Genomic DNA, 21,573 nt, shown 5'->3' on the forward strand with positions numbered 1-21,573 from the left:
TCTCCTGTCTCAGCCTCCCGAGTAGCTGGGATTACAAACATGCGCCACCATGCCCGGCTAATTTTTGTATTTTCAGTAGAGATGGGGTTTCACCATGTTGGCCAGGCTGTTCTCGAACTCCTGACCATGTGATCCGCCCACCTCAACCTCCCAAAGTGCTGGGATTACAGGCATGAGCCACCTCACCCAGCCGGGCACTTCAGTTTTGAATGTGTTCACTGGAAGAGTCTATATTTTAGTTGACAATCCAAAAGGCAATTGGGTATATGGATTTTGACCTCAGAAGGAAGGTCTGGACTAGAGAAATATTGGTAGCCAATGGCATCTATATGGCAGGTGAAGCCTTTGACAGATGCAATTACTGGCAGAGATCTTATAAATAAGAAAAATGGTTCACATATGTGCCCTAGAGAATACAGCGTATAAAGGGCAGCAGAATGAGATGAGCCCACAAAGGAGCTTAGGAAGGAGTAGCTATGCCAGAAACCGTGGCTCACACCTGTAATCCCCACACTTTGAGAGGCCAAAGCGAGAGGCTCCCTGGAAGTCAGGAGTTTGAGACCAGCCTGGGCAGCATAGTGACACCCTGTCTCTACAAAATAAAAATTAGCGGGTCGTGGTGGCGTGCTGCTCTATTCCCAGCTACTTGGGAGGGTGAGGCGGAAACGGTCATTTGAGCCCAGGAGTTTGAGGCTACAGAGAGCTATAATAGCGCCATTGCACTTCAGCCTGGGTGGCAGTGAAACCCTGTCTCTAAAAAAAGAAACCTAAAACTGATGGCCTGTGTATTGCAATGAGTGCTCTTTAGACATTAAGACTTGAATATGAAGACTTGACCTCCAGAAATTAACAAGTAACAATGTCATGGAGGCGTGCAACACAGTATTGTCAGATGGCATGGCCTCAAAGATGCATAGGGGTGAATCAGTGATCTGGAAGCAGCAGCAAGCTCCCGGAATACACCAGCACCCTCTTCTGGGCCCTGTGGAATATGGGGACATGCTAGAATTTAGCAGCTTCCCCTTGCACATTTCAGTTAAGGCAAGTAGGTGGAGGATGTGTCCTTCCAAGTCGTTGGAGGTAGATGAGTTTGCCCCACAGAGACCAGGAGAAAGGACTGAGCTTTTTATTGTTCCTAGGATACTTGAGTTAAGGTTGCAAAGGACCAAGAAAAGGCACGATGTGTTTATAGGATGGGTACACAGAGAAACCAGCACTTGAGATGCTGATGAAGATGACAGAAATGAAAGGCATTACATTAGCTGGTTTCCACATCACACATTGGATGCTAAAGCTGATAGGAGCCTCTAAGTGCTCAGAGGCTGTGATTATGGCTGCATTTGGTGTTTCTCGGAGGGGACAGAGTAAAGCAGAACCTCAAACACTAACGAGCTTTCTTTACTGCCTGCTGTGTTGCTGTGCAGCTGGGAAATGGGAGTGAGTGGAGGAATCTCAGAAAAGAGTATATAATGCTTGCAATGGTAAAAAGAACCTGTGGGCACTTGAGATCTAATGACAGAATGAAGCAAAGGCTGGGGTGGAGAAGGAAAGCCCAATGGGAGTCTCCTGCGCACAGAAGCATCAAGAAACTGCCAAGCTTCAGGACAGTGGAAAGGACAGTGTGTGTGAGAACATCATCACCTCGCCGTTTCTGTGGATGTGGGGCTGCTGCTTTGTATTTGGTTGTGTTGCCCTTTGTGTGTTAGTTTTTCATGCTGTATTTCAGACAGCGCCTGACTCATTAGGATCATCCTAATGCATGGCATTGTGTAACAGCTAGCTGCCATTTTCACTGCAACATCTGCAAATTTTTCTTTGAAATGTTCTTGCTCAGTGGTATGGTCAAGAGGCTGATAGCCAGAATCTGCAAAAAAAAAAAAAAAAAAAAAAAAAAAAAGTAAAACCCAGGGCAGGGCCAGGATTGAAATAATTGATGATTAGCCCCCCCCCACCAAATTTGAAGATTCACTCATATTTGTGATGACTTTCACAAAGCTGTGATCATTTGAAATAAGAATTCTTACAACTAAAGAATCAACTGTTCATGCAGTAGGAGTTTTGTGTTTCTGAGCCAGTGAAATATTTTCCCTCAGGGCAAAGAATAACACTTGGTGCTGTAAGTGGGGCAGAAAGAGCAAGACAGAGAGGAGGGAACCATTACAGCATTCATCTCAAAAGTGCATCGAAAATTTGAATCATGTCTCTTGATTTCTTTAGACACATTTAAGTCCAAGATCTAGAGCTTCTTTTCTTTAGGTAAGGACTTTGGAGAGCTGGGGAGAGAAACAAGAATACATAGCAGAATATCCGGACCCTGGACCTTGAGCTCAGTTGATATAAATTGTTGAGTGTTTTAAGCTATTTTCTCATTTCCTTAAACTTTGGAAGACCTTCGGTCTTTACATTCCAAACAGTACTCCTTTTTTCCTAGCTATTCTAAGGTAGTTACTAGCTTTTAGAAAAATGAGTTTAGCAATGACTACTGTTGCCCATTTTGTTTGTCCAAGAAGCCCATGCAGCATACGAAATGAAAAATTGAAACAACAGATGATTCCTGGAGGTAAATTCATATTATAAACCAATTTTGCCTATGGAACAAATATTAGAATTAAATTATTTTGTCCCCTCTTTGCTGCCTTCATTGCCAAAAGAGAAACTGCTTTAGAGGAGTGTGTGGGTGTCAAGAAGAACAGTGATACTGTGTTATATAAATAGCCATTAGGCAATGCAAGAAAGTGTGCCAGAAATTGCTGTTAATTTACCTAGCTGCCATCTAAAATCTTGTTAGATTAGCAGCTGCACCTGAGGAGAGTCTGTATCTGATGTATTCTATTTGTAAAATCCTCACATATCCCTTTAGAAGTGAATGAGCCCCAGTTATGTAGCAGCTGCTAGTACATGGATTCCATGCTCAATCACTGTAGCCCTTTAGGATTGATACTGAGCACCCAGCAGCTCCTCTGAAATACTCCAGCTGGTTCACAGAGGGTTAAGATCAAAGTCTCAGCAGTGTCTTACGTTCTGAAAGTACCAGTTCCTAAACTCTTCCCTTCTCCTTTATGATTCCTAATATTAATAAGATTTAGTTTTACTCTTGCTTTTAAATGCAAATAGACCTGACATTTGAATTTTTTAATGTAAAATGCCTTTTTACTTTAAAAAACTTTATCTAAAACAAAATTTGTCCTTTTTAAGATAAAGTTTCCCAATAAGTTGTATGAGCTCCCAACACCCCCTCCCCGCTGCTCCCAAGGAAATTGATATTCCCTTCCTCTCATTTCTTTGCCTATATTTCCATTCTTCTATTGCTCAATATTACCACTGGCATCACATGGATTCTTTAACCGGTGCTCAAGGTTAAAAGCAGAGCAGTCTGTGATCATTAAGACTGGAGAGCCAGGCACTATGGCGTGTGCTTGTAATCCTAGTTCCTTGAGATGCTAAGGCAGCAGGGTAGCTTGAGCCCAGGAGTTTAAGACCAGCCTGGGCAACACAGCAAGTCCCCATCCCCCTCAAAATTTTTTTAAATTAGCCAGACATGGTGGTGGGTGCCTGTAATCCTAGCCACTGTGGAGGCTGAGGCGGGAGGATCACTTGAGCCCAGGGGTTTGTGATTGTAGTGAGTTATGATCATGACACTGCCTGCGCAACAGAGGGACACCCCATCTCTAAAAAAGAAAAAAAAATAGAGAAAATGGTGTCTCACATGTCTGACTCAGTCTGCTTCTCCTTAGTCTTGTGCCTTTCATTCTGGAGTAGATGGGGTGGAGCTAGCGATAGACCATAGCCATCTGAGTGTGGGACTATGTCTAAGGACTGCTGAGTTGTCTGTTGTGGCTAATTATCCAGACCACTCTACCTTCTGTACGCACACTGTGGTGTGACTGTAAAGATGCAGGACTAAGGAAGGCAAGGTTATGGCATGAGGAGAGGGAATACTAATTGCATTAAGGCGTAACAAGTGTTAAGAATAGCTTTCATTTATTGAGTCTTTCTATATAACAGGCTCTGGGCCAAATTCCAGACCCATGTTATAAAGCCAAATCCTCCCAGCAGCACTTAGCATTATTATGCCTTTTTGACAGATGAGGAGACATGGCCTTTTGTTAAAAAGCTTGCCCAAGTTCACACAAACAGTAGAAGCTGGAGCAAGGCTACAAACCCAAGCCTGTCTGATCCGCAAGCCTTGCTGTGGAACTGCTGTCCTGTACTGCAAGTGATGTGTCTGCTTGGGGGTGGGTGGTAGGCGTGTGCACTTTCAAGATGGAGGAAAAGAAAGCATGTTGGCCTAATTCCACAGGTTCAACTGTGGTGGGATCCTAATGTGGACCAAAGAAAGGGAAGTGAGAGCCAGAAGATGGGACAGGGATTGGAAAGCATAGGTCACTATCTGGGTACATGCAAATGTGATCATCATTTAACCTCTGAATTTTTTTCTTCCTTTTTTAAAGACAGGGTCTTGCATTGTCGCCCAGGCTGGAGTGCAGTAGCACAATCATGGATCACTGCAGCTAACCTCTGAATTCTTGATTTATGTCTGTACACTAAAGGTTCAATTATCCATGTAAATGGAGTGAAGCCAGATGTGAATAATGCTAAAGAACCAATAATCTAAGGAACTCTTCAGTAGCAGTTTGCCATTTGTATGTGGCTTGTTGAGAGTAGATTTATTTTCCTAAATCTGTTTGCTTAGTCATCCCAGAATGGTAATGGATCTGCCTGCGCCACGAGCAGAGATCAAAGTGGATTATCCATAGGGGAAGATTAGACAGTTAATTCTAAAGGAAAAGCTTTTAAATTCATTTGAAAGCATAGTCTCAGACACACTGACACCTTTTCTTTTTTTTCCTCTGAATTCATTTAGAACATATGCTGTCAGGAGGATAAGAGATGCCTTCAGAGAAAATAAAAATGTGAAGGATCCTGTAGAAATTCAAACCCTAGTGAATAAAGCCAAGAGAGACCTTGAAGTAATTCGTCGACAGGTAAGATGGTTCAATGACGTACTGTTTTTCATTAAGAGCTTTAAACTTTGACATATCCCCCTTGATTAGACAGCAGTGCTTTTGGTGTTGGTGATTTACAGAGCAGGATCATGAAACTCTGTTCCTTGTACTAATACAGACATGTAAAGGTGAACTCTCATATTTTCAGATTCAAGTTGAACTTAAAATATCAGCTTTCCAGAATTTCCAGGAAGTGTATCCTTCTGGAAAGCTGATACTTTAAATATGAGAAATTTCTGCATTACTGTTATTGAAAGCTAAGTTTTTATAAGATGTATTGCACATGTATACTTGGATATATTTCAGAGTATAAATATATTCTCCCTTTCCTAGTATTTTTAATCACAATTCAGGATAAACAGAACGTGGCGCTTTTCTTGAAGACACCATCGTGGGTGGTGAACCTGAATTACGTTGCCACATGGGCGGTGCATCTGCAGTGCAGATGGTGTAAAGTCACCTGCTTGGGTGCTGACCCCATAAAGGACCCTGGAGGGCGTGTTTTCATTTCGTGGAAGTGCCAAGGATCACCTTGTGCTTCCTTCTCTCATTCTCGTGAGGCGGGCGGAGCTTCTCTCATCCTCGTGAGGCGGGCGGGGCTTCTCTCATCCTCGTGAGGCAGGCGGGGCTTCTCATTCTCGTGAGGCGGGCGGGGCTTCTCTCATTCACGTGAGGCGGGTGGGGCTTCTCATTCTCGTGAGGCGGGCGGGGCTTCTCTCATTCTCGTGAGGCGGGCGGGGCTTCTCTCATCCTCGTGAGGTGGGCGGGGCTTCTCTCATCCTCGTGAGGTGGGCGGGGCTTCTCATTCTCGTGAGGTGGGCGGGGCTTCTCTCATCCTCGTGAGGTGGGCGGGGCTTCTCTCATCCTCGTGAGGTGGGCGGGGCTTCTCATTCTCGTGAGGCGGGTGGGGATTCTCATTCTCGTGAGGCGGGCGGGGCTTCTCATTCTCGTGAGGCGGGCGGGGCTTCTCTCATTCTCGTGAGGTGGGCGGGGCTTCTCTCATCCTCGTGAGGTGGGCGGGGCTTCTGTCATCCTCGTGAGGCGGGCGGGCTTCTCTCATCCTCGTGAGGCAGGCGGGGCTTCTCTCATTCTCGTGAGGCGGGCGGGGCTTCTCATTCTCTTGAGGTGGGCGGGGGCGTCTCTCATTCTCTTGAGGTGGGCGGGGGCGTCTCTCATTCTCTTGAGGCGGGCGGGGCTTCTCTCGTTCTCGTGAGGCGAGCGGGGCTTCTCATCCTCGTGAGGCGGGCAGGGTTTCTCATCCTCGTGAGGTGGGCGGGGCTTCTCATTCTGTTGAGGCGGGCGGGGCTTCTCTCATCCTCGTGAGGCGGGCGGGGCTTCTCATCCTCGTGAGGCGGGCGGGGCTTCTCTCATTCTCGTGAGGCGGGCGGGGCTTCTCTCATTCTCGTGAGGTGGGCGGGGCTTCTCTCATTCTCGTGAGGCGGGCGGGGCTTCTCATTCTCGTGAGGCAGGCGGGGCTTCTCTCATTCTCTTGAGGTGGGCGGAGCTTCTCTTGGTCTCGTGAGGTGGGCGGAGCTTCTCGTTCTCGTGAGGCGGGCGGGGCTTCTCTCATTCTCGTGAGGCGGGCGGAGCTTCTCTCATCCTCGTGAGGCGGGCGGAGCTTCTCTCGTTCTCGTGAGGCGGGCGGGGCTTCTCTCATTCTCGTGAGGCGGGCGGAGCTTTTCGCATCAGGTGAGGTGGGTGGAGCTTGTGCAGCGGCTTGATCTCCTGGGCGGTCTGATAACATCCCCAAGAGTAATTAGAACGTCAGAGGTTGAAGTCACTGTCCACCGATGGGTTTTCTTACTCTCTAAAAAACACCCTTTTCACTGTTTTTCTTGGACTTAGCAGCAATCACGCAATAAACTCCATTTCTGCTTCCATTTCGTGTTTCTCTTTTACTTGCAGGAAATTTGTTTATAAAGTGTGGAGGGGGAAACCCTTTACCATTTCTGTAAGTTATGCTATACTGTTTTGAGAGGGCTTCTTTAGCATCATCAGGAGATGCCAGCTTGGCTGATATTAAATTAGATAATAATCTTTCCCTGACCCTTCTTCATGCTTGACTCTAAACAATTCAAAAAAGAAGCAATATTTGAAACTATAATTTGCAATTTATGTCAAGATTAAAGGTCTTGTTATATTGCCTACATAATATAACAGTTCTTTCTAGAATAGCATTTGGGATTCTCATAACCATCCTTGAGTTCTACAGCTATTTAGTAATAGAATAACTGCCACACTCAGACAGTCCTGGGAAATGATCTCTAAAGCCAGAGGATAGTAGGGTACTCAGAAAAGAAACTGATCTGTACATTTATATATATTTTGAGAGTGGCATTTACGTGAGTAAACATTTTGAAAACTCTAGAACAATGGCATTTCCAGTCACCAGTGGTTGAATTTTATGAGATCCTTTAGCAGTGGAGCATAGAAGAACAAGCAGCTGAGTTCTTATTTTGCATAAACGCAGAAAGATTTTGTTCTTTGGCACTTACTGTGTGTAGAGGTTGGCAAAACAGGCAGGTTTTATCTTTAGCGTAAAATTGTACAGAGTATAAACTGCTTAGAAAAGAGGGATTGTAAATAATCTGTGCCATCATTTCTCCTGCTATATCTAATTGTCTGTGTCACTTCTTGGTTTGAAATGCTCAAACAACCCTTTCAACAAAAAACAAAAACAAAAGACTAAACTGGCCCTCATCTGACATCCCAGTGATCCCCCCTCCCCCAGGACAGACTCACTGGAGCAGTGGCATGTGCAGGCCAAGGGCGCCCTCCCCAGGGCAGCCTGTCCACTGCACCTTCCTGATGGAGAATACATACTGCCGGATCAGGGCTTCCATGGTGACCTTGCAGAACAGCATGCTGTCACCACCTCAGGGATGAAAGCGTTCTCATCCCTTCAGAGAACCAGTTAGACAGCAGCTGCTAGGAAGTTTCTACTCACTTCCCTTTCATGTCAAGACTCTTCCTGAATCCACATGCAGCCTTTACCGTAGTTAGGGTATAAGGCGTAGTGGCCTCCCAAGCCATCTGGCTGCAAGCTGGCATAAGATGCCTTTGGACTAACAGCCTGTGGTGAGGTGGAGAGTCTGTATTTTTGCACACTGTCCTCTGTAACTGGCTGCTGTAGTAGCCTTCTGACCTGTCCTCCGGGTGCCCCCACTACCACTGCACCCCACACACGGTCTGTTTTCCACACACCACCATCACAGTGATCTTTTTCAAAAGAAAGATTGGGCCACTGCCCCGCTCAACCCCTTCCAGGCTCTTGCTTCATGGCACCCTAACATAAAACCTGAAGCCCATCTGAGGTCCCCAGAGGCCCTCCATTGCTCTCCTCTCCCTCACTCTCCCTATTTCCATGAACTTGCTGCCATCTCAATGCCTGTGCACCCCCTACCTGGAGGAGTCCCTCCAGACGTTCCTGTAGCTCCCTTCCCCTTCCACCCAGGCCTGTGCTCAGATTTCGTCTTCCCATAGGGGCCCCCCTGGGATCACACCATATAAAACAGACTCACTGTCTCTCCCCTGCCCTGCCTTAGTTTTCCTGACAGCACTTATCAGTACCTACTATGACATTACTTGTGGCCTTGTCTGTTTTCTCCCTCTTTTGCAAGACAGCAGGGGGCATGAGGACAGGGATCTCCCCTGTCGTTGTCATCATCTCCACTGGGTGGGGAAGAGCATGGACTCTGGGGCCAGCCCGTCTGTGTTCACGTCCTGACTCAGCCTGCTAGCTATGTGACCCTGAGCAAGATATTTAACCTCTCAGTGCCTAATGCAAACTGCAGATGAAAGTAAGCCCTACTTTATGGGTGGTAGTGAGGATCAAGTACCCTAACATATGCGAAGCCCCTGGGATAATGCTAGCACATAGTAAATGTTGTGCAAATGCTTGCTATTATTATCCACAGGATTGAGAACATCCCATGTAAGAACATCCTTACTAAGAGCTGGCTCTTAGTAAGTTTTCACTGACTAACTAAATGCATGAAGTATATTCCCTGAGGTCATACACCTCAGTCACGGGGTCTACACCACCAAAATCAGGGTGTCTTTTTGGCCACCCACGGTCTCCCTCCTGAAGGAATGAACCATGAAAGGAATATGGAAATCTGATGGGGATCGTGACATATTAACCCTCATGGAGTTGTGATAGTCTTCATATCAAGTCTCTCTTCCACTTGATGATTTGGACTCCAAGCCCCACCTGCCCAGGTGCACATGGATCCCAGCTTCACGGTTCCACCAGTGAGGAAGCCCACAGCCACTTTTCCAGCTGCCAGACATGCACACCGTAAAGGCAGTGCTCACACTGAAATTCTCCACCCACAACACTTACCTGCTCCCCCTGCTTTCCACTCATTCTTCAGAGGGCGGCTTCTTCAGTCACATGAGTCCTCTGTGGTGCTAATGATACCCCCCACCCCTGGTCCCATAACCCTGGTAGATTTTGCTTTTTAAAATAAGTCTGTGGACAAAAATGATCTGGTTTTCTGGGTAGAGAAACCGAGGTGCAGGAAATCTGGAAGCCTTGTCTAAGGTCACATGGCCTGGCATGTGCTCAGCTCTTCTAGCTCCTTAGAGCAAACTCAGAAGTTCAAGGACATGGGCTCCTGAGTCAGTAGACACTGAAGGATAGTCTTAAGTCACCCTCCCGTTTTGTTCTGATGATATTTAAGGACCACTTCAACTCTCCTCAGAGGTCATTCATTCTTCCTTTGTTGTCCTTAATGTGCAAGATCTTCGTCTTCATTGTGGCAACCCTGAGGGATTCTAGATACATCAGCCTTTGTTAGCCTTCACCCAGCGCTCAAGGATTACTCTCATTCCAAGAAGTGGCAGCTCGTTTTTCTTTCGTGATAAGCAAGTCAGCCTCCTTTTGCTCATTTCCCATGACTGTGGCCCACTCAGTAGAAGCCAGACATACACTTGTTCTTTCCTTAACATTCTTGGACCACATCTCCCCTGGAAAATTACCATCCAGTCTGTCAGTCTCAAATCTCTTTCCAACTTCATGCATCGTGTCATATCCCAGAATTAGCAGAGGCATTCTCCTACCTTTTGATAAACTGCCGTTATTTCCATATAAGATGATTCTGTAAAGCCAGCCGACCCTGAAAGCTCTCCCTCTCTGCTGAAAGCAAGTTCTGGGCTAGCCCCCACTAAACCTAATTTCCCTGTCTGCCCCCCGGGTGAGATCAGAAAGATTTGAGAGGCCTTTTATGTCCAGACCGGCTGGAGCCAGAAAGAATGGACAAACCTGGGTGGTTTGTAGGGTTGGGCAGATAGCTCTCAACAGTCTGAGCAGCAAAGAAGCACCAAAGGATTTCTACCCCAGACAATTGACAAGGCTTCTTAAGTGTTTTACATCAGAAACAGGAGCAAAAAGGCAGCCTGATTTTGCTTTTGTCTTTGTACTTTTCTCCATTTTGCTGTTCTAAATAAAGATACTCCTCTGGACCCTATTTGCAAGGCATTAGTTAGAATAAGTATCAGTAAACTGCCCTGGCTTACAGGTAGTTCTGCAGTATGCCACTCCCCTTTGGTTTTTAACTCTAGTGTACCTTGTTTTGTGTCACTATTTCCTGTCTGTTAGCACCTGCTCTTCAAGCATCTTCTAGAGACTTGCAGCATCAGCATCACTGGGGCACCTTCCTTCCCTGTATAGTTCATAGAGGTTTAGTGTTCACCAAAGAGAAAATATTTTCTAAGCATTTTGAAATAGAGTTGTAATCTTTGTTGTAGAGCTAGCTTCATAGCCTCATGTCTAGAGAAAACAAAGTAAAAGAGAGCGTTGTGGCCAGGCGCGGTGGATCACGAGGTCAGAAGATCGAGACCGTCCTGGCTAACATGGTGAAACCCCGTCTCTACTAAAAATACAAAAAATTAGCCGGGTGTGGTGGCAGGTGCCTGTAGTCCCAGCTCTGGAGGCTGAGGCAGGAGAATGGCGTGAACCTGGGAGGCGGAGCTTGCAGTGAGCCGAGATCGCGCCACTGCACTCCAGCCTGGGCGACAGAGCGAGACTCCATCTCAAAAAAAAAAAAAAGAAAAAGGGGAAAAAAAAAAAAGAGAGAGAGTGTTGGGAATGGGAATGGGAAACAGGAATGGGAATGCACCAGATTCTAATGAGATTCCCCTGAACCACATGAATGAAGATCATGATTTCAGGAATATTCAGCAAAATCTAAGTATTTGGATGAAAAAATATATTGTTATTATAGTACATAATTGTGCAGTAAGAAGATAACTGGATGTGTTCCAATTCTAGATAATGGTAGGGTTTTGGAGTCGTGCCCATCTTCCCATCAGCTTTTCAGGGGTCACTGTTTTCTACCACAGCAGCTGTTCTTCAGCTAGTGCTTTTTTAGTTAAGCAACTCAAAATAGTGGATGTGTTACACTCAAGTTCAGAATCTGCAGTCATAAGAGATTAAGAGCAGACACCATGTACAACCATTAAAGATTATTGGAGAAGGGGTTAACATTACACGTAGTATCCATTTTTGTTAATGTCAGTGTGAGATGAAGCATTTTCAGTGTTTCTTAGCTTACACTTTATTTTTCCTTTTGTAGAATACTAAGCAAAGTAATTTGCTGAATTTATTGCTATTTGGGGTAGTGCTAGTTGAGTCTCTGAAACCATACTTATTTTTACCTTTATTTGCTATTCTATGGTTCAGTCTTTGAATGTGCTGTTGTGAAATTAGAAGCTAGTGAATCATGACCAGGCCCTCTCTCATTGTCAGTCACTGCAATATCCACTCCAATGCCCTAGATGGTGGTTAAAACTTGAATGAAAGTAACAGCCTGAGAAGAAGTAGGTATGTTTGAGGTCCTTTGTGGGAAAACACATAGTGCACCCTGTATCTCTCCACTTGTATGCATTCAACTTAAGTATTGTTAATATTTGATAATTTGAGAGAATTTATAAAATTTATGTGCCTATTGTTTTAGTGGAATAAAGGGAAGTCAGTCCCTATCTAAGGGACATTTAAAATACATGAAAATAATTATATACTATCCACAATAGCCAAAAGGTAGAATCAGTCCAAATGTCCAACAATGAATGGATAAACAAGATATGGTATATACATACAATTGAATATTATTCAGCCTTAAAAAGGAACAGAATCCTGTTACATGTTACAATATGGATGAACCTTGAGGACTTACTAAATGAAATAAGCCATACACAAAAAAATACTGTGTGATTCCATTTATATGAGGTGTCTAAAGCAGTCAAATTTGTAGAAATTCAAAGTAGAATGATGAATAACAGGGGCTGGAGGAGGAGAAAAAGGCAAATTGTTTAATTGGTACAGAGTTTCAATTTGGGAAGATGAAAAAGTTCTGGTCATGTTTCACAACAATGTGAATATACTTAATACTGCTAAACTGGACGCTTAAAAATGGTTAAGATGAGAAATTTTATGGTTTGTGTTTTTTCCACAATAAAAACAAACCCCTTCTTTTTCAAAATGAATTATAGCCAGTCACTGATTTTTTTTTAATTTGGAAGAATGAAATTAAATTCTTCAGACCCTGGTATTTAGGGATAGGAAGCTTAAGTTATTGGAAGCTTGAACCTAGTGAATTTATATCTGTGAGCCCTCTGTTTTCTCATCTGTAAAACCAAAGGATTATACTGTAATTTCTAAGGCTGCTGCCAGTTCTAAAATCCCATGGTTCAACATTCACACAAATATCTGTCCCCTTCTTCTCTATTTAGAGAAACTACTGATACATGTTAGACTGAAATACTCTGTGCCCGGTTTTCCTTGGCCGTTTTTCACCAAGAACTTAACTCTACAGAGTTTAGGCTGCAGATGAACAAAGTTATATGCCGGCTATATGTTTATATCATCATAGATTCCATAGACTTCTCTTCATCTAGCCTTTCTGTTAGAAGGAAACGCAGAAAATTGAATTACTTCATTCATGTTGTTAGCACCTCTGCTGTTAGGCTTCTTCCTTCCTGGTAGAAGATGTGTTACCAGTACTAGAATATATCTCTGATCAGACAGTTTCTTCCAAAGAAAATGAAATAACAGTTGAAGAACAATAATGTAATAACTGATAGACAAAGAGAGATTTAAATGCTTTTCCCAAGCCCCATCTTAAGTTTATACTACTGTCTTTGTTTGACTTCTCCCCGTTCCCCAGTTGGCTTCTCAGCTATGTTCCACATCATCTTCTGGATAAGTGACACACACTGTATAGTTTACAATTCCGTTGCCCATGGTTTCTTTTCCTAGATATTTACTGAGCACCCACTCTATGCCGTATAATTATGAAGTGGGGAGTTAACATGGAACTATGAGGTCCTTTGGACCTTGTAGAAGTTCTGTCTCATTTTGACCCTTCGGGGACATAGCACTCTTCCCACTTCTAAATGTCCCATCTGTTCACTCATTTAATAGAACCGGGATAAAGTTTAAAAGCATACCCCAGCAGTACTTTCCCCTATACCTTTATAGATCAATTATGATTAAATCAAGGGATCAATGTACATATTTAAAAAGTAATAATAGGCTGGGTGCAATAAAAATGTAATAATAGGCTGGGTGTAATAAAAAAGTAATAATAGACTCAAACTTGTAATCCCAGCACTTTGGGAGGCCAAGGTGGGTGGATCACTTGAGGTCAGGAGTTCCAGATCAGCCTGGCAAACGTGGTGAAACCCCATCTCTACTAAAAATACAAAAAAATTAGCCGGGTATGGTGGCAGGCACCTATAATCCCAGCTACTTGGGAGACTGAGGCAGGAGAATTGTTTGAACCTGGGAGATGGAGGTTGCAGTGAGCCAAGATCACGCCACTGCACTCCAGCCTGGGCAACAGAGCGAGACTCCATCTCAAAAATAATAATAATAAAATAAAAAGTAATAATAAACCCATCAGAGGCAAAGGAGATTTAAATATTCTGTCTTGGACTGCAATAAAAATCCTCAGGAAAGCAACATGAATTTACATACAAAGACCAGAACTGCCCCCTAAGTGAACCCTGTATCTTTTGGATATAAGAAGTTTTTCCAGATGAGTGGAAAATTCCCCAGCCCCCTGTCGAAGTTTAAGAATGCAAGGCAGTGAGACAGTTTGTTTAGCTTTATAGCTTGGCCCCTGTTTGACATTCATTTTTTCAATCTATTTAATATATAATTCCTCTGCAGCCATAAAAAGATGTCTTCAAATAGGAATTTAAACTAATTTCCTCCCTGCTTTTTCTAGAAATTCTAGTAAATCCTCAAGTCTGGGCAACAGCATTCCCATAGTCGGCGTTCCTGTGGAAGGAATGCCTCTCATTTGGTTGGAGATTGCCTGTTAGTTTTGCTTAATTCCTCCAAGGATAATGTGCATAAAACAAGATTCCATTTCCTTTCTAAAAGAAGCCTGTCTCCCCATGCGTCTTTCATATACAACAGTTGTCCTTGAGTGTATTTCCATGTGCTGGAGAGCTCCCGAAGAAGGCAGCAGTAATGCTCTGCGTAGAAAACTTCTGCAAGAGTTTCATTTGGGAATTTTTATTATGATACCCATCCTTCTCCCATTTAGTCCTTATATCATTCACTGTGGAATTCCTTGAGGAACTGTTTTGATGCTGAAGCACCTAAAGTGGAAACAGATATTATTAACTCTGGCAGAGAAAGCACATTGGTCTCAGAGGCAAGAAGCGGAAGTTCTCAGCTCAGATGGTATTTTACCTCATGATCTCGGGCAAGTTGCCTGTTTGCCTAATTTACCACATCTGTAAAGAGTCATGTTTATGATGGTGGTGACAGCAGTGGTGATGTGTGCTTGTCAGTGCTGCTTCCTTGCACACACACCGTGCACCACACACTGTACTCCACACTTTAAATATGTGGTCTCAGTGTCTCCTAAGAGAAAGGAACTCTTATCCTCATTTTTTTAGGTGAGGAAATTCAGACCTGGCATTCTGGAGTAATTCTCCCAAGGACACACAATTAGGAGAATGATGGGCCCATATGCACCCTCGCTTGTTAGTCAGCTGTCAGAAGAGGGATCAGATTATGGGTGGCCTTACCTTGACAGAAGGAAGACAAGACATTGAAGATGAAAGACGGTGGCAAGATGCATGCTTCCTTTTTCTAATTGTTCATTTAGAGCTCTTATTAGAAGGTAACAGCTTACCCTCTGTAGGCTCATAAGTAGCTTGATCCCTAGAGGCCTGGCTCCTTTATCGTTTATCAGAAAACACACTGTCTCTCTGCCTTCAAAAGAAAAAAAATACAAAAACTACACTCTGAAAATGTGAAAGTTCAGCCACCTTATTTAAGAAGTATTTGCTCAGAATTTCCCTGTAGATCTGAAGGCTGCAGCTCCAATTGTGCTTTTCCAGGCACGCTATCACTGAAGTACCCTTAAGTGGAAGCTTTTTGATGCCTCACTGCTTGTCTTGTCCTTTCAAGTAATCAAAGTTGACTCCAGTCCTGCTTATGCAGACCTTCTCCCAAGAGGACAAAGGAACAGTGTCACATCTTTTAGGAAGGACAATCCAAGGGGCTCCCCCTTGTTTGTGTTAATTTGTATTTCTGTATCGCACCCTCTGAGGTGGCAGGGAGGTGATGACCCCTTGCCCGCTGTGTATATGAGGGCATGCACTCATTTCCTGAGCCCTTGATAGCTACAGCTGAATTTTCTTTTCGGACTGGTTGGATTTCACCTGTGTATATGTGAAGACTAGTTTCATCAGTGCTGTTGGGAAGATCTCTCCTAATTACATATCTATCAGTCTAAAAAACGGCGTGACTTTTTCCTCCCTGAGATGTAATAGGAGTGGTGAATAAGAGAAGAGGTTCTGAGCAAGATACACCTAAATTTAAATCCCAATAACACTTACTCAGCAGCTGGTATTGAGTCTCTCTAAAGTCATGTCAAATACCAGAGCCAAGCGATGTGTCAGAAATTTTGTGTCTTCCCCAGTCTGGTAATTAAAGCTGCAATTTCATGGATTGGTCAGTTATGAATACTGAAAAGGCTCTAAGAATTCTCTCACATGTGGTACCAGAATGACCTTCGTTTGATTAAATAATGCTAGTGTGGAATTAAATCAGTATTTTACATATCTTTCTTTTCCCCAAACATTTCCACTTCATCCAGCCTAAGAAGCACTTTTCTCCCCACTCCTCCCGCCTCCTCAGTGGAATAAAAATAGCACCACCCTGAAGTCATAAGGATTCCCCTTCAAAGTCTGTCACAAGTTAATGATAGCATCACCACGAAGTCCTCACCTCTAGACCTCACCTGTAGAAAGTAAGGAGTCGAGCATATTGCTTTCCAAGATCCCTTATAGCACAAGAATGTTTTCATGAATTGGCTCTATTGTTCCAATCTAAATTTAACTGCCTTGTTGAGATCCTTGGGGTTTCTTTCAATAGGCTATTCCATTTCACTGATAAGTGAGTGCATTTCGGAATTACACACAGAGATAGCTATGCCGTGGGAACCCAATAAATACTCACTGATTGCTGGCCCAGTGAGCCCGGAGACCTAGGTTCTGCCCCAACCCGCCACTGGCTGGCAGCCAGCCCTCAGAGGCCAGCTTCCTCCTGTGGGTAAAGAGAGGGTTGCTCAGTGGATCTCTAAGGTCCCTTTCATGCCTGACATTTTCTGGTTCTGAAAATAAATGCTAATGATTGCTAAGTCCCAGAAACACCCTGGCGAATGCTGGATTTTGACCAAGGGTGAGCTATGTCACTGACCCTCTCTATTGACTAAACTGACTGTAAAGGGAAAGCCTGACTGCCCAGATCTCCCAGCAAGTGTGTTTTCTTGCACATGGGAGAGTAACTGGATGATGTAATGCTGAGTTATGTAATGCTGGTTCTTCACGGTCGGCCCCAGCAGCAGGGCCTGTTTGAGAAAAGCCTGGAGCTGCACTTTGTGAAAGCTTTTGACACCCAGCAGTGGCAGGAGTGTTGCATGGATCATCGTGACTTCTGGGGTACTGTGACCTGGAAAACAGAGCCCGCCCTTTCCTACAGGTGACAGGTTGTAGGTACCTCATTTACGAATGAGGTTTCCCTCCCTGGAACTCATCAAAGCTTGTGAGAAGGAGTGAGGTGGAGAAGGGAGGGGCTGGTAAAAATTGCAAAAATAAATTTTCGTCTTGCTTTGAACCAGGTTCTATTTTAACAGAGCCAAACTTAGTGTTTTGTTTCTTTCAAAATAAGTCTCAGCTATTATTTAAAGCTCACTGCTGTCTGTATAGCTGTTCATGTTTTTCATAATATTAAAGTATTTTTCCTACTGGAAATAATTTTTGAAACTCAGCCTGTTTTTTTTCTACAAGACGTTGACCATACTTTTTTCTCTCCCAGGCAGATCAGGGAACCACTCGGAAAATAGCTCGCTCCTGTCTGTTTCTGTACTGTGGTCAGCCTGTCCCATGATAGTCTCCTTCATGGCCAGCCTCTGCAGTATTCCGGTTGATTCCTAACCATGAGTCTCTCTCCAGCCAGATTGCAGGATGCTGTCGGGCTGGGCCTTGCATGTCCTTGGAACCTAGCACAGCATGAGGCCCACAGCACACCCAGTGCACTTCTGTCTGCATTTACCTCCTCCCCTGGGGAAGGCCTTCAGTGACCTTCCTGCCCTTTTCTTCCTGTTGAAATCTCGTCGTCCTCTGGGCCAACAACACACTTGATTGTGACTTCGCTTAATAGCATGATCACATTGTTTTAGAATGGCATTTTAATAAGTCACCCTGTCCCTACCCTGTGAGCTACCAGAGGGACAGGGTTGTTTGTATTCACTGTGATACCCCCAGTGCCTTGTCGATGCAGAAAGCACTCCATTAATGCCTAATAAAGTCAAGCTGGCTTGGAAGAAAAGCACAGGGAGTTCTACTGAGACTCACGGTTCTGGTCCAGACTCTGACTTGCTTTCTGGCCAACAGTCTTCACCTGCCCTGCGCACCACCTACTATCTGTGTGAACAGACAAAGTGAGATGATGTGCACTAGCAGCCTCTGAAAACAGCAAAGCTGCTGATCAGTGTAAACCAGAAAGTGACGGAGGCAGACCTCAATCGATAGAGGTTTATTTGGCGAAGGTTGAGGATGCACCCGGGAAAAAGAAACACGAGTCATAGGAGGATCTGTCATCTGTGCCTTTTCCAAAGAGGGTTTTGGGAACTTCAGTGTTTAAAGGGGAAAGAGCGTGCAGGAGAGGAAGGGGAAAAAAAAAGAGAGAGGGTAGCAGTGAGGCAAGTGGTTCCGTCCTTGTGAGGCTCTGACTAGCGCTCAGTGAGTCTGCATTTCACATGTGAAGACGGGGGAATGTCAGTTATCTGTTTGGGAGCAAAAGGAAGGCAATTTTTGTGACTCACTTCCCAAGCTTCACTTTCCCCTTGGCATCATGAGTTTGGGGTCCTTCGATTCTGCTTTTCTTTCACACCAGTGAGTCCTGTTATCCTTAACTAACAAACACTCAAACTAATACTCCTCCTTTCCTTGATGAAGTGGCCGTATCCTTTTCCAGAAAAGAAGCCAAAGAAACTAGAGTATTCTCCTGTCTCCCAGCCCACCCCCAGAGTCAATTGAAAAGAAAAGGTGATCCATGAGGTAAGTTCCAGAACGATGAAAGGAGACTGTGGAACTCTTTTATTTTCCCTGGTGCCCCATGGGGAGGCATGAAGGCACAGGCCCAGGAGTACAACAGGAGTGATTTCAAGTCCTGGCTGTCACTCCCAAGCTTTATGAGTTTAGGCAAATGACTTTCTGTGGGACTCTTTCTCTTCTGTAAAATAGGCATAATTGTCTGCCCTTCCTAGGGGTGTGAAGGAGACTGACAGTGTTTGTGAGGCACAGAGCACAGCACTGGGCCCATGGTAAGTGTTCAATAAGCAAGAGACAGCTGCAGCCTCATCTATACTTTAAACTGCTTTTTCCATACTACTTTTAAAAACTCAAGTGCTAAAACAAATCCCAATGGAGACGTTCCCACTTTGGTTTCAGCCCCATAAGTGTGCGGAAAGGGAACAGCTGTCCGTTCTTCTTTCATGTGCTTCTGCTCTCCAGCCACTTAGACACGACACGAGGGGCCCTGCCCAGCTGCAGGCTCTCGGCACGCCGTTCTCGTTATAATACACATCTGACTTTCCCAGACACTTTTCAGTGCGTTAGGTGGAGCTGTGAAGACTAATCCAAGTGACAGTTTCAGTATGAAATATTTATTGCATGCTGATAAAAGTATATCTACCCGAATAGAATCAGGAGGGCCAAGGGAGAATTTCAGTCCACGTACTCTTCCATATTTTGAACGTTCCCATCACATTGCCGACTGCTAGGCAATGAAGTGAAATAAAGGCTCCAGGAAAATAGAAATCTCATGTAGGGCAAGTTGGTGTTTGGAAGTAAAAAATGGGAGTCCCTTAATTTGAATAAAGGTGTTCTCAAATTCAGAAGATGGGAAGGCAGGACGAGGAGCCGTTAGGAGGCCTAGCAAGCAGCTATCCCAGACAGCAGACTACTGTATACAGACAGAAAGGCCTGATTTTCACTGTTGTCGTTTCCTCCATACCCATGTACATGGAATGGTGCCTGATCAACAAGATGTGCCTCATTAGAGCTTCAGTGAAATTGTCCTTGGATTTCTGTGCTACCCATCTCAGCCTGTCTTTCCGAGCATCATGGAGTGTCCCCTGGAACTCATTACCAAAGTCCAGGGGGTGTGGGTAGTTGATGGTTTGTATTTGAGGAACTTGTTTTCTAATGACAGATGAAGGACAGATTTCATGTGTGCATGTTCAAACACATGCCTATAGAGGTGGGCAAGTAATCAGAGTTGCTTATGTGACTTCTTGGTTTATTAGTGTTGTAAGTCCTCCTCTCCTTGGGGACTAGGGCTGTCCTCTCTGTCTCACACTTGTCACAGTGCCCTACGCACTGATAATGCTTAGAAAATGCTGCCAAATGAATTATATGCTATAATTATAAAGAACTAGATTCCACAAACTTGAATTCCTTCATAGTAGCTCATGTCATTCACTATGTTTATGGAATACCCTTATGAAAAAGCAAAAAGTTTAAGCTAACAAAATTTTAGCTATATCTTGGAACAATAATTAGAGCTATAACCAATTATAACAGCTCTGTCTTTGGAGGCAGTTGGCAGCCCTGACATACATACAAACTTAGGGCAGGCTATTCATCTTTTCTTGGGAGGACTAGGGAGAAATAAGGTGGGTAGGGTGGCCAAAAACCACTTTGGAAAGGCCTGTTGGAACAAGTACTTCTTGTCCAAATCTGAACAAAAGGCCCTTTGCTGAGTTAGGCCACGTGGTCCATCCAGTGCCCATATCATCCTTTCGCAGCCTCTTGGGATGGCATAGAAAGTTCATATTCCTCCTGTTTGTATGTAAGGAGGTTGGAAGTTGGGAAATCAGGCTGCCCGTGTGAGTTGGAGCATCAAAGGCAAGTCTAGGAACCACACACCGCACAATGAGCCAGGCCCCCCTGCCTCTCAGTTTGTGTCTGGACTTCCATGGAATACAGGTATTGTAGACACACAGACTTCACACAGTGTAATTTACTCACCTGTACCTGTGGGAGAATTCTATGTATGTGAATTCAGACATGATGAAAATACAGAAAGATCATATGCAGTAATGTTCTTGTCAGGGCACTTAGTTTACACAAATTCATTATAAAAATTTAGATTTACCAACAAAGTGCAATTCGGTTCATTGAGCACCTGCAAAAACAAGTGGTGGTCATGGTTATTCACTGATTGTGGAGGCTGAGGCTTTTCATTTATATTTTATATACCAGGTGCCGCAGGCATGGATCATTTCATGAAAGAGGATGACCCTGCAGGGCCTCCTTATTTTGCAGATGAGGAAACTGAGGCTCAGGGAAGTTAAGAAATGAGCTCAGAGAGGTTAAGGAGCTTGAGACTCCACAACCAGTAATGGTTGATGAGGTTTCTGTCACCATATCATGCTGCCTCCAGTAGGATCCTTTAATTACATTTTAATAGAATGAATTGTATTAAATTTTTACATAGATATACTTTTGTAGCCTTGGCTAACCCCTTCCAACTGAGAGCCAGTGACTTGCTCAAAGTCAGAGTGCATCTCTGGGGAAGGCGCCCCCAGCCCCGTGATTCCTGACTGCCCCGTCTCGGTGCCCTGGATCTTCAGGAGCTCAGAGAGAGAAATGAGGCGCAGCTGCCCCCAAGCCCTCAGAAGTGTGAGGGGGTCACTGCCAGCAGGTTTGGAAAGACACATGGTTCCCTCTGGAGCAATAAACAGATTAGCTAAGGAGGTGACCCAGCAGGCCAGCCCCAGAGCTGAGCGCAGAAGGCTGAAAAGAGGATTTAGTCAGCTCGGTGAACTGATTCACTCAAAGAAAAGTAAGACAGTTTGTGGCATGAGCTTGTCAACCCCCTTCCCTCTTGCCAGTTGATGACGATTTAATGTGTTGGTATGTTTCCAGGTCACTTTCAGGGGTCTGAAATTCTTGGCTAGACAGGGAAGATCATTGGAGCCTGCCCGTGCACTTGCACTGCCAGGACTGGTAAGCAGTGCTGAGGTTTCCCTGA

General features: G+C 44.4%; 1 protein-coding gene across 2 annotated transcripts in view; it reads left to right on the forward strand.

Moving 5' to 3' along the window:
* LYRM4 (LYR motif containing 4) overlaps positions 1-21,573 on the forward strand; it is a 153,725-nt gene that overhangs the window by 40,141 nt on the left and 92,011 nt on the right. For both annotated transcript variants that reach the window (XM_015449931.3, XM_005554126.4), the window contains exon 2: positions 4,865-4,985. In XM_015449931.3, coding sequence (XP_015305417.1) covers positions 4,865-4,985 — 121 coding nt within the window. The remainder of the gene's footprint in view (positions 1-4,864; positions 4,986-21,573) is intronic.

The sequence above is a fragment of the Macaca fascicularis genome, chromosome 4 (genome assembly GCF_037993035.2).
Source record: "Macaca fascicularis isolate 582-1 chromosome 4, T2T-MFA8v1.1".
Lineage (NCBI taxonomy): Eukaryota > Metazoa > Chordata > Mammalia > Primates > Cercopithecidae > Macaca > Macaca fascicularis.